Source organism: Marmota flaviventris, chromosome 12, assembly GCF_047511675.1.
Source record: "Marmota flaviventris isolate mMarFla1 chromosome 12, mMarFla1.hap1, whole genome shotgun sequence".
NCBI lineage: Eukaryota > Metazoa > Chordata > Mammalia > Rodentia > Sciuridae > Marmota > Marmota flaviventris.
Window position 1 is genome coordinate 30,657,746 of NC_092509.1, and position 13,858 is coordinate 30,671,603.

Below are 13,858 nucleotides of genomic sequence, written 5' to 3' on the forward strand. Positions count from 1 at the left end.
CTATGTGCAGGCCCAGGTATCCCAAAGAGTGCCTATCCCCCAGAGCCACACTAAGGAGCCCATGGCATTCAAAGGGAACATGATACAGTTAGATTCAAATTCTACCAATAATTATTGAGTGCCTACTCTGCCAAATGCAGAATGCAATACGCTTCCACACTGTTTCTTACCTACTAGCCGTGGGGCCCTCATTGATTAGAGCTATTCCTGGGGCAACCATATGCCCCACTTCACCCAAATAGCTCTGGGTTACAACTGTTGCCCAGCAAAATTATTTATAGGATTTATTTTCACTCTTGAATGTGTCTTGGTTCAGACAATAAGTTACATGATCACTCAAATGATCCTTATCTATAGCAGATTGACAGACTCAAAGTCCCTGAAGTAATATAACTTTCCTTCCATTCAACAAATATTTAGTGTCTTCTACATCCCTGGTGCTCCACTGGGTGCTGGGAATGCAAAGGTCAGGGAGACATGGTTGGTGCCCTGGAACACCATATTGTAACTGGGCGAAACAGATACACAGATATAACACTGAGTGCAATGACAGACGCAGACATGTGGTTATCATGGATGATGCTTGTCTCAGAGACATTGCTCTCCTCTGCTGTCCTCATACTGACCAGAAGAACTGGAAATGAAGCCATACTCCTTCAGGGCATCATATTCACCGGAACTAAATGGGATCTTGAACATCTAACTTGGATTCTACCCTCCTTTCGCAATCTTTCCAGGACATCTTTAAAGGACCTCTCTCACAGCCCCCAGTCCTCCCTCAAATCCAATACTCCTCTTCAATGCCTTCCCACTTAAATAAACAGCAACTCCATTCTTCCAAGCCTCTCAGACCAAAATATTTGAAGTCATCTTTGATCTCACTTTTTCTGTACATCCCATGTGCAATCTTTCAGCTAATTCTTTTGGTTTTACCTTCAACATATATCTAGAATCTACCTTCTTATCACCACATGGCCCCAACTACCACTGTTTCTTGCCAGGTTTACTCAATAAGCCTCTGCAAGGGTCTCCCTGCCCTTGCCCCACCCCACTTGGGTTATGCTCAAGACAGCACCCAGTACTTACTACCTTTTAAAAGACAAACCCAAACTGCCAGCAGCTCCTCACCTCGCTGGAAATAAAAACCCAAATCCTTATCATTGTTCCACAGGCCCTACATGATCTGGCCTGGGATTATCTCAACCTCTTTTTCTTCCATCCTTCTCCCACATTCTTGCTTTCTTTGAACATGTTAGATCCTTGCTGTTCCCCCTCATCTTTGTTCAAACATCACCTCACTGAGACTTTACCTGATAATCCTATTTACAATCTTACCCACAAACCCACATTCCCTATCTCTTTCCCTGCCTTATTTTTCCTAGTAGGTTTATTTCTGCTCAGGAGGATTGTCAGATAAAATATAGGATGCTCAGTTGAATTTGGATTTCAGTACACAATGAGAGATTTCTTGGTATAAGTAGTATATCCCATGCAATAGTTGGGACATACTTATGCCAACCAATTATTGTTTATCTGAAATTCAAACTTAACAGGGCATCCTGAATTTTGTATGGGCTAAGTCTGGCACCCCCCCACCATCTAACATACTATATATTTTATTCATTTATTCATCATCTGCCTCTACTACTCCACCCAACCCCAACTCAGTTCTTAGAATACAAATTCAATGAAGACAAGTATTTTTTAGTCTGCTTTTTTTTCACTGTTGGATCCCCAGCAGCTCCAAAAGTGGCTACTGTAAAACAGATGTCCAATATTCACTGAATGAATGAATAAGTGAAGGACTTGAGACACTGTCTCAGTCTGACCGTGTCAGTTTCTGAAACATCTATGAATTGCTCTGGTTGTTTCAAAGTTATTTCTTAAATTGGTCTCATTCTAATTGCCCCCTTTAGAATCTGGGTCATTTCTTTCAGGACAGGCCCAGAGGTTGAATTCCTGCGGTCTAAATCCCATCCTATCAAATGAGAGGGACTGTGGGGGTCAGGGGGGAGGGGAGACTTATCTCCAGCTGGAGTCCCCTGACCTGGTGCCCTCAAGAAGTGCTCTGCTTTGGAAGCACAGATAACTAGACTGATACTGTAAAACCCAGGGATTCTTCTCCAGCATTTAGGAAGCTTAAGGTTTCCTGCATTTCACTGGGGGATTTCTCTCTTCTAATTGTATTTTCTTCTGTCTGGCTAGGTTTTGCATTTTCAGTGTGGATGAGTCATGTGTTTCTTCCCTTTTGCATTTAAAAAAAAAAAAAATCCCACACACCTTTCCCCTTGTGCATAATCCCAACTCCCACGCTCAGCACAGCACTCCAGCAAGTCTTTTTGTTACTAACTGGCCCCTGGATGAACCTGGTGAAGGGTGGGGTGGGGGTGGTTCAGGATCCTTCAGTTTATGAACATACCACCTATATGATACTATATGATAGGCTCTGGCATCACAGACATCAGACACTGGTCAACAGAGACGTCTTCGGTCACCCAACCTCCCTGCAAAATTTCTTTGGAACAACATAAGCTTCTGGAAATTCCCTACGGAAAAGACAAGTCTATTATAAACACAATGAAAAGGAAACGGCCTGAAGAAAATTCACCAAAATTGTCTAACAGCTCCTAACTTTTGCATTAAAACCTAAAGAAGATTCGGAGTGCTACCTATCATTCACATAGGTAAGTGCTCCCTGCTGTTCTGATCTACAAAACAAAACATCCCTAAACTCTGTGACTTTACTCTAAAATGCTGCAAAAGTTTGCATCCCACAGGCAGTTGCCTCTGGAATCCCTCAACCAATGAATGGAAATGCTGCCGTCCTGGAGGTAGTTTGACAAAAACAGCTCCTTTCCGCGCACTGCTAAAGCACAGGGGGAAATTATTCAAAGCTGCTTAGCGATTTATTTGCCCTTGCCTAGAGATAACCGCACAAACTGACCGCTCCGCTCGGTGGGCTACAAATATGACATCGCCCTCTGCCTCTTTTTTGCTACTTTAGAAAATCCTGCCAGAGATAAGGGGAAGCCCAAGAAATCACAGCTCGCAACTCAGTTTAGAAAACGCACCACCCCCAAGAAATCAGCTTTTCCTTTCGCCAGGCGCTGGGTCTCCCGTTTATAAAAAAGCAGCGAGCGGCCAAGGGCACGCGTCCCCGTCACTCCATCTTTGAATGACTCGGTTACTCACCCTGCATCTGTCTGCTGTCTGCTGAGTAAGGAAGGCACGGCTCACATTTCTGGCTTTCGTTTTCTTCCATTGTCCCTGCCTGCGGCTCAGGCTCCTGGCTCTCTTGAAACTTCAGAGCGCAGTTCTTAAGGCTCCCAGAAAGCGCCTGGAAGGGGGCCGGGGGTGGGGAGGAGGGGACCGTGCGAAACCCCACCCCAAACTATTTTCCAGTCCAGTGCAAAGTCTCCCTCGCCGGAGGAAACTGCATTCCAGCGCCGGGGCCTCCCTCGCTCTGTCCCGGGTCTGCCGGTCCCCCGCCAGCCAGGTCCCCTAGGATTGGGGGCGTGCTCCTGAGGCTGTGGCTGTCCCCGCCTGGTGTCCTCGTGCTTCTCTGGCTGGGAGGCCCCAACAGGTGATGGCCTTTCCTACCCAGGACTCCGCCAGTCTGGTTCCCCCACCGCAAACTCCCGCCCGAGACTCTGCAGCCCAGCGAGGAAGGAAAACATTTCACACATGATTAGGGACAGGAACCTTAGCTGGAAGCCAGTACCCCGCTCTCTTTAATCTCAAGAGCGGAATGAGCCTCCAAAATCCGCCCGTAAGATACACCTATTAATCAACAATGAACCACGGAACCTCCCAAATTTAAAAGAAATCCCTTAAAAGTTCTGAAAGAAATAGTATGTAATGAAAGGTGTGAAATAAACATGTCCCGGCACTAACTTTTTTGGGGAGTGATTCGCATCTATAAAAAGGTAATGTCATTTTCACAAGGTCCATTTCAGGGTCTTCCTCTGGATTTTAAAAGGAGTTTTTTACTCAGTTGCGTTCACTTTCTCTGACTCTTCCACTCCCCCCCCCCACACACACACACGCATGCAGGCACGCACACCCACCCCTTGATCACAAACTGAAAAGTGACCTAGTAAATCTACCTTCTGACTCTCTCAAGTTAATTACTTTGAAACATCTGAAGGGCAATTAAAATGCTTTTCTTTGGATGGGCAGAGTTACATCCAACATACTTGTTCTCCTTTTAAACTACCTACAAATATTTATTTTGTTCTTTACCCAGTCCTTGAAAAACTGGCAAATTTCCCAGAAAGTGAAAATAGGAAGCACCATGTCCACACGAAAAAGGATGGGAAAATAATCTAAGCAACATTTGCCCTGCTATTTCAGATTCCTCAGAGTAACACAGTAACTGTTAGGAAGAGTGTGATATTTTAATCTGTGGCCCCATATCATGGGGGGGGGGGGTGGACAATGGTCAGCCTGCTGGCCATACCTTGACCCAACATACAGGCCATTCAGGCAAGGTGCTTTGATATTGACTTAAGTCACAAATGTGTGTAGAACAATGGATGGCCTCTCTGCCAGATTATGACCTTGAGTCACAGTCTTTGATGGTGGGGAGGGGGGCATAGTTTGGTCATTTAGGACATAAAAATGCAGAAGCCCCTAATGGATGAAGGGTATGTGCCGCAGTCTGGCTGGGCACAAAATCAGGAGCCACTCAAGCAGGAACAAACTTTATTTCCGAACTCCCCCGAATGCCGGCCCTCTCAGGGACACCACACACCAACTGGAACTCCCTCCACCGGAACTTCACCAACCAACCCGAACTCCCCAGGAATCCCCTCGAGAACTCCAAAGTAGTGGGCTCCCTAGGCAGCAGGGGTCTATATACAATTGATTACACAGCCTGTTTCAATCCAGCATCATCCAGTCACAGCAATTATACACAGCTTAATTTAATTATCATCATCTTAATGGCCCACCTCTCAACCATTACTTCTGGCAAAATGCCAGGGGTCATTCTGACTCGGCTGTGGCTCTCAACAGGTATGGACCAAAAGGAATGTAAAAATGTGAAAAAAGGAAGTTATACACATATTGGGAGGAGAAAGAGAAAGCCCCTCAACTCCTAACAGAATTTTTATTAACATCTAAAAAGTTGTGGTGAATCTTTCAGGAAATTAAAGCTATGCCTTGGCAGTGTGAATACAAGCAGTTGGTTTTACAGGGCAGCTAACTCAAGGTCTCCATGACTTTGCAACACAATTACCTGGTAATCTTGCTTCAAGGAGAAACTAATCTTAACAGTTTCTGTGGTAGTGGCCTGCAGGCAAACACCCCATGAACCTCACTAGTTCTTTAGGTACAAAATGTTAAAGAAGGAAAAATCTCCTGGTTCAAGCCACCAGGTGCAGATTATCTTGATTTTTGTATAGCTGTTGTGTGTCTGTCTTCAAATTATTAATACCAAAAGGGGGAGCACTGAAGCACTAGAATGTCAGTCTAAACCAGATGTCCCTTGACCTTGGGTTTCACAGCAATTCAACTTGCTTTGGTGTAAGAACCGGCTCTTAGCAGTGCCAACCTGTCATTTGACAAGTAAGGAGACAACAGCAGCCTACCCTGGCGATATCCCAGCTACCTCAATTCGGGCAGAAAAGATCCATTTGTGGACAAACACAATGCTTTTAAAACTGGGACTGTTTGGAAAGTGTCAGAGCAGCCACCAGGCCTCTGTTGATTCCCAGATAGGCAAAATGGGGGGCACCCCTCCCACCATGTCAGAAATCCCAGTTTCCATACAGACCAAGGACCACCCTTAGCTGCCCATGTGTTCAAGCTGCGCTGACCTCCCCTCCCCCATGGGCAAAGTGGACTGCCACCTCTGTAGACATTCTAAGAAGCAAACTCTTTGTGGAATGCACAAAAGAAAAAAGCAGTATGAAAAAGATAATTAATAGGAATCATCCAGGACTATGAAGTTGACACGTATGTTTGAACACATAGGTTCTCTTGAGTGATCAAAACTTCTGGATATTCTACAAGCAAAAGCTTCTATTTATTGGGTGAGTTACTGGCCTCTTGTTCCTCCTCCTTAAGAAAAGGAGCTAAAAACAATTTGAGAAGACACTGTATTTATACCACTGTGCCCAGACTGTGCCACACCACACCTCTCTCCCCAAAGCCCCCACAGACCTTACCAAGAACTTTACAGAGACTGTCAGTTTCTCTGGAAAACAGCAGCTGTATTTTGCAATCCACATAAACTTGGTAACTCTGGTCTTCATGAAAATACTACTATTGTCTTTACTGTTACTGGGGAGATGTGCTTCTTTCTGAAAGAAACTCTCTCTTTGAACTAGAAGTACATTGTTTTTGGTTTAATTTAATTTCTGGCTTTAAAAATTGCTATTACGTTCCAATCTGCCTACTGCCATACTTTGAAATTTGCTGAGAAAGGGAGAAGAACTTGAAATTTGATTTTTCCTGTAGTCATATAGACAGCAACAATGATGACGCCAGAGGGCTGAGTTTTCAATTCCGTTTCTGTTAACCAGGAAAGGTGCAAGACTATTTGGTTAATGACTCCAGATGTTGCACTTCAAGACTTAAAATGAGCTAACACACACAAAAAAGTGTCATTTAAAAGAAAAAAAAAAAAAAACAAACAAGTGATCAAAGAGTGTTAAAAGGACAAAGGTAATTTTTCACTCATAGCTAATCTATTATGGAACTGAATGATTATTGGTTTTGATAATGCAAATTAAATGGCATGTGCCATGATGGGAAATTCAACACAAGAATCATAAACAATTGTGGATGATTTCTCTGTAGGCCTATCTAATTACAGGGCAGAGGAAAACATGTAAGTTTTCTTTATGTAAGTTTTTAAGGGGAGAAATTGCTAGAACCAAACCTAAGTGGAATTGATACATGTTTAATCTTTTATTTCCTTTCCCTATTAAAAGCAAGATAGTTTAAGATAACAATAAGACACAAAAGAGATAATCAATGCTTTCTGGAGTCCTTAAATGTACTTTTCAAAGGCATTGATAAGTAGAAAAACTAGATAAATAAATGAAATAAATTGAAAAGCAAACAAGTCAACAGAAATGTTTCAAGCAGAGGCCTTGTGTTGTTTGATGGATATTACACATCACCATTTCCAAGGGACAGACTACAGTGGGTTGCCCTGTAAGGCAGAAGGAAAGGTCTTTTAACAAGTGGGAAAACATTTACTTGAGTGGATGATCTGGTGAATGTGCAAGGAAGACTTGCCCATCTTAGTTCTGACAGCAAAGTGTCAGGTGGCCAGGGTGACCTTATACTTAAATATAAACTCTGAGCACTTGGAAGAGTGAAAGGGAGAACTATTAATAATTACAAACTGGACAATAAGAAACCATGACTGTCCCTGGTAAATGAGCACAGATGGTCACCCATGTGTGATCCAAGATAAGCCCTGTGTACTCAGAATTTTCCTTCCTTTGTTAAGAGTAACAATCTCACAGATGTGATCAGGTAGTCATTTACATCCCCAGGATTCTTTGCAGAGGATCTTCAAGCTTCCCTAACACAAAGTTCTTAAAGTGCCAGCAGCTCTGAAGAGACCTGAGAACTGAGAAGGCCAAGGGCCCCTGAGCACTCAGGCTTCCCTGTTCATATGTCTTGGGATGGTCCTCTTGCCCCTTCCTACAATATATAACCTATAATATATAACCGCACTTAGATACAATGTGTTAATACTTTAAGCATATTTGCTTTCTTTTTAAAGGGAATCTATTGATGTTCATTTTTATCGGGGTTTCTTTCATCTCCTCCACATTGGAAGATACAACGCGGCAGAACTACCATCTGTGTACCACATCTGGAAAGTGGGGCTCATCTCTCCTCCCTGGTCACAAGAGAGCAAGTCTGGATTCCAGGTGGCAACTTTTAAGTGAAAATTACTACGTTGTATATGCTCATCTCTTTTATCCCAGAGTTTGAGCTAAATCGAGGCCTGTTCCACAGGAGTTTCTGGATGCTCAGGGTGGAATCCATGAGAATGTGAGAAATTCCACTGATCCCAGCATCTCCTTGGTTCCTAGATTTACCTAGTGGTGCCATTGTCAGCCCTTTCCATAGAAAGGATTTCATGAAAAGGGACTTCCCTGGCTCATTTGTTGCCCCTGGGTTTCCCCAGATGCCCTCACTCAAAGATGGAGTGAGCAGTAGAGAAGGGCAGGAGTACGACGGGGGACGATCACATTGCTGAGAAATTTAATCATCAAGTTCTCATTTTCCTATTGCCTTTTCCCACGAATGAACATATGGCTCCCATCTCTCCTCTAAGCCCTGACACACTTGTTGAATGTGTTAGGATCTTTTATCCTCTTTTCTCACCACTAAAGTCAAAGACAATTGCCCTGGATGACCCTTTGAATATTCCAATTCTTTTTGCTATATTGAAATAGAGAACAAAACCAGGGTTGGTATAGGGGAGGGTATAAGTTATTTCTGAAAATCTTGTCCTTTGCAAGGTGGACACACCTGTCATCAACTGGGAAGACTGAGGCAGGAGGTTGACAAGTTCAAGGCCCCCTGGACAGCTTAGTGAGACCCTGTTCAAAATAAAACTGAGATCCTGGCACAGGGCTGAGGATAAGCTCAGAGGGAGGACACTTCCCCAGCATGCCCAAGGCCCTGGGGTTTGATGACAAGTACCAGGGGGAAACGAAACCAAAATGAAAATCCCTCTCTATCAACCACAGAATTGGGTCTGGTATTATTCAGGGGAAATTGGTGTAAAAACCATGAGGTAGGTATTAGGCAGTTCACTACAGGTATTTACCAAAAGTCTCGAGTTGAGTGACTTTTTCTGGTCATTGATCTGTGTGCTGGGACTATGATCATCTCAAACCCCGGGTCTGCCACATGATAAGCAAGCACTCTACTTCTGAGCTACCTCCTCAGCCTCATATTCACAGTTTGTTTTTTTTTTTTCTTTTGGTCCCAGGAATTGAACCCCAGGGGTGCTTAACCACTGAGCCACATCCCCAGACCTTTTTAATATTTTATTTACAGACAGAGTCTTGTTGAGTTGCTTAGGGCCTCACTAAATTGCTGAGGCTGTCTTTGAGCTTGTGATCCTTCTGCCTCAGCCTCCTGAGCTGCTGGGATTACAGGCAAATACCACTGCGCCCAGCCATAGTCACAGACTTTTAAGAGAGATGCAGACAAGAGAGAATGAAAAAGGCTGTACAGTATAAATATGTTAGTTCTTTCATTTTACTCAGGAGGCAGGTAGTCATGAGCAGCCACCCCCAAACCAAAATGCTCCAAACAGGCCTCCACCACCCAGGACCTGGAGTGGCCTGCCCTCTGGGGACAATCAGGGATTAAGGGGGTTTCAGAGGGTCAGGAGAATTCAGAGGGAACCCAGGTTGCTTAAAGGTTTGGGGCCATCAGAGGGTTGGTGCTCAAGGGACCCATGCTGGTAGGGTTCCAGTGTCCTCAGGGATGGGGGCAGTGTTCAGAAGGCTAGAGATACTTGAGGGCTTCTGGGTACCACCAGGGCTCTGGGACTGCTGTGGGAGCACCAGAGGGCTAGGGGTGCTCTGAGAGTTCTGGGGACTCCTGGTTCAGTGACAAGGGAGCTCTGCCCAACTCAGAGCTGTGCTCAGCTTGTTCAAGCCACAGCACCCTCACTTTTTGTACAATTTTTGAAAACCAGTTATATGCTTCAGAAGTTAAATCTGTAGTGATTTTTTTTTTAATCTGTATCCCAGTTCATAGGATTGAAGATGAGGTGGAGACCGGGTGAGAGGGGGCACTGCTGCTCCTTGCCAATGGGAAAAAGAGTTTTAATAATGACTAACTTTTAGATCAAGTGGGTAAACCCAGTGCTGAAACTGGGAGAGGTAGGAGAAGCCCTCCAGCATTCACAAATTATTCAAGGGCTCAGCTTCTCTGCCCTTAGGCCAAGATGAATTTTGTTTGTCCCATGTGCTACTAGAGCTTAAAAGTTTTCATTTCCTAGATTTTACTGTTTTGCTTTTGAAATATCCCGTTTTGTAAGCTTTGCAATCTCTCAAATGGACAGGATTCAGTAGGATAAAATATTTAATTACATGTTGGGCCAGTGTTCCATAACACTGCATCAGAAGCCTGATTTGTACAATATGATTAAATTCATAAAAGTGAAAAGGATGAAATGGTTTTTTAAAAAAATAAAAGTTTTGATCTGTCCCCACCATGTACCTCCCCCATTGTACACGTATAAGTCAACAGCATGCACAAACACCAGGGCTCCGATATGTGAAAAACGGGTGCAGGAAAGCAGACCAGAGAACGACTGAGAATCATTCCCAAGCCCCTTCTGAGGAAGGCAGCTAGCGATGCTTCTTTACATCAACCCCGGGTCTTTCTTGGTCTATTTAGTAGGGGTCAGCTTGGACTTATCCTAGTGGGGAAGCTGGGAGGCTCCCTGAGCTGGAGAAAGAATGAACAGACCCAGCCAGATATTTCCTCTTCTCTCCTACAAAACTGTAATGTGAAATGTACAGAAAAGGGATGCAGGCAGGATGACCAACTGGCAGCTGAAAAAATGTTGGTGCCCAAACTAAAAAAGTTGCAGCCCATATGGAAAGCAGTATGGAGATTCCTTGGAAAACTGGGAATGGAACCACCAATTGACCCAGCTATCCCTCTCCTCCATCTATACCCAAAGGACTTAAAAACAGCATACTACAGGGACACAGCAACAGCAATGTTTATAGCAGCACAATTCACAACAGCTAAACTGGAACTAACCTAGATGCCCTTCAGTAGATGAATGGATAAAGAAGTGTGGCATATATATACAATGGAATATTACTCCGCAATAAAAGAGAATAAAATCATGGCATTTGAAGGTAAATGGATGGAGTTAGAGAAGATAATGCTAAGTGAAGTTAGCCAATCCCGAATAACCAAATGCAAGTGTTTTCTCTGATATAAGGAGGCTGATTCATAGTGGGGTAGGGAGGGGGAGCATGGGAGGAATAGACAAACTCTAGATAGGGCAGAGGGGTGGGAGGGAAGGGAGGGGGCAGGGGGTTAGCAAGGATGGTGGAATGTGATGGACATCATTATCCAAATTACATGTATGAAGACACGAATTGGTGTGAACATACTTTTTATACAACCAGAGATATGAAAAACTGTGCTCTATGTGTAATATGAATCGTAATGCATTCCGCTGTCATATGTAAATAAAAAATAAGTTCTAGGAAAATCGGGCTGAGTTGTCACCCCAGATGCAGGTAGTATGGAGGGTAGAAGCTGAGACACTAATGAACATAGCAAGCAAAAGTCAGGAGGCAGATCAAGAAAGATGACAGTGGGAGAGAGAGTCAGGGAAGGGGAGAGGGGAGACAGGGATCCTGTTGGGTCCCCAGAGTTGCTGCTATCAACCTGCTATAGCTACTGCTTTACCCAAAATGTCCCAGAATCATGTCCAGCTGCTCAGAGGCCTGGAAAAGGCATTTCCTCTTTTTCCTTACTTCCACATATAAGCAATAACACAATTTATGGGCAGGTCTATAATGCACCTGTGAAAATCAGCAAATTCATCTGGAGATTTTCCAGAATCACTTCTGGAATAAAATAAATCATAAATATGGTTTGGTTCATCTTAAAAACAGACCTACATGCACGCAGTGGTCTTCGATCTATCTCTTTTGTACAAATGATTCATCTCAAGAAAGACACCCCTCCCCAGATAGGCACAGTGGTTCACACCTGTAATCCCAGAGACTCAAGAGGCTGAATCAGGAGGATCCCAATTTCAAGGCCAGCCTAAGCAATTTAAAGAAAAAAAATAAGAACTGGGGATATAAGTCAGTGGTAGAACACCCCTGGGTTAAATCCCTGGTACTACAAAAACAAAAAAAAAGTTCCCCAAATTCTAAAGGTATGTATATATACTGAACCCAGAGAAAATAATGAAAACACCTTGTCTTGGTGTTTCCAAACTTCAACCATTTGTCATTTCTCATCAAATTGTTAACCATTTATATTAACATTGACTTTATAGCAACATGCTTAGAAATTTTAACTTTTCCTCATGTATAATATAGTTACATTGTGGGTTTGATAAAACATTTAATTTTTTTACATATAGTTATGAAATATATAGCTACTGAAAAGCAAATTGTTGAACTGGGGGATATAGCTCAGTGATAGAGTACCTGCCTAGCATGTGTGTGGCCCTGGGTTCAATTCCCAGCACCAAAAAAGAAAAGAGTCAAATATTTTGTTTTGTTCATGTATTTTTCCCCCAAGTACTGGGCATTGAACACAGGGGCATTCTAATACTAAGCTAAATCCCAAGATTTATTTATTTATTTATTTATTTATTTGTTTGTTTGTTTGTTTATAGACCAGGGCTAAATTTCTGAGTCTGGTCTCAAAATTGCGATTCTCCTGCCTCAGCCTCTCGAGTAGCTAGATTAAAGGTATGTGCCACCATGCATAGCCTGTTCATGTAATTCTTAAAATTGCTTCCTAAGACACTGTAGTTTGGAGAGTAATGGTTTAGGCCAAATTCATCCCTCTCTTCCTTCACTCACACCCTATTAGTCTATTTCCTGTTGCTGCAATAGAATACCCAAGACTGGCTAATTTATGAAGGAAAAAGGTTCATTTCTTTTGGGTTCACAATTCTTGAGGTCCAACAGAATGGGGCTGATATTTGCTGTGCTTCTGATGAGGGCTGCGAGCTATTTCACACGTGGCAGGAAAGTGGAAAGTGATGTGGATATGTGGGGAAGAGAAGCCTGTGTGAGAGAGGAAGCATAAGAAGCCAAGGAAGTCAAATGCCTTTTGTATGGAAACTTGATCCAGGAGAGAGAGGGGAGAGGGGAGAGGGGAGAGGGGAGAAGGGAGAGGGGAGAGGGGAGAGGGGAGAGGGGAGAGAGAGAGAGAGAGAGAAAAGAAAATAACTTATTTCCAAGAGAAGGCTTCAACTTCTTCACAGCCTCCATCTGCATGACCCGTATGTCTCTCAACACCATTACATTGAGGACTAAGCCTCAACTTGAGTTTTGGTGGGGACAAACCATGTTCAAACCATTCAAACCGTTCATTTGTTCAAAAAATTATTCCCAATTTGCTAATGGTGAGTACTGAGGATGCTGACATGGGTGAGAAAAGCCATAGATTTGTGAATATTTAGCAGACTGCATGGGAATTACTTGGTTATGTGTGACCCTCTCCTATGACATTGTGAGATCTCAAAGGAGAAAAAAAAAAATTACTTTGGTTAGTTTTGAATCCCCAGCTCCATCCACAGCCCTTGGCCCCCAAAGATGCCGAATAAGTGGTTTTTTGCATCACGCAAGCAATGATGGATGAAACCCAAGAGATTAAGAAAATAATGTCTACTTTCACTTAGAGGAAGAAGAGTTCTACTGGAGATGTAAAAGAGGAACATGGAAAAGGGAGCAACCACACTGTCAACAGAAAAGACTTGGGAGAGGTGGTGACAAAGAATGAATAGCTTTACGAGGTACATCATGCAGGAAAGAGCATTTCAGGTCTCCAGGGATCCCCAAGTGCAACAGCCTGTGTCTTGAACGACGAAGAGCATGATGTTTTATGTTAGGGATGGCAAAGGATAAGAAATGTTGGCAAAGAATGACAGAAAATTTTAAAAATTAAAAAAAAAATTAATAATGGGCACTGAGGACTGAAATGAAGCAGATTATATTCCATGCATGTATGATTATGTCAAAATGAACCCCACGACTATGTATAACGATAATGAGTTAATAAAAACAGTTAAAAAACCAGGACTGGGGATATAGCTTAGTTGGTAGAGTGCTTGCCTCGCATGCATAAGGCCCTGGGTTCAATCCCCAGCACC

At 43.3% G+C, this 13,858-nt stretch overlaps 1 protein-coding gene across 15 annotated transcripts in view; it reads right to left on the bottom strand.

The window, feature by feature from the left end:
* Kiaa1217 (KIAA1217 ortholog) overlaps positions 1-13,858 on the bottom strand; it is a 369,334-nt gene that overhangs the window by 282,117 nt on the left and 73,359 nt on the right. For 9 of the 15 annotated variants that reach the window (XM_027953071.2, XM_071599833.1, XM_071599832.1 and 6 more), the window contains exon 2: positions 3,193-3,650. The exons of the other annotated variants lie outside the window; for them this stretch is intronic. In XM_027953071.2, coding sequence (XP_027808872.2) covers positions 3,193-3,262 — 70 coding nt within the window. In that variant the 5' untranslated portion in view covers positions 3,263-3,650. The remainder of the gene's footprint in view (positions 1-3,192; positions 3,651-13,858) is intronic. 15 annotated transcript variants of the gene reach the window in all.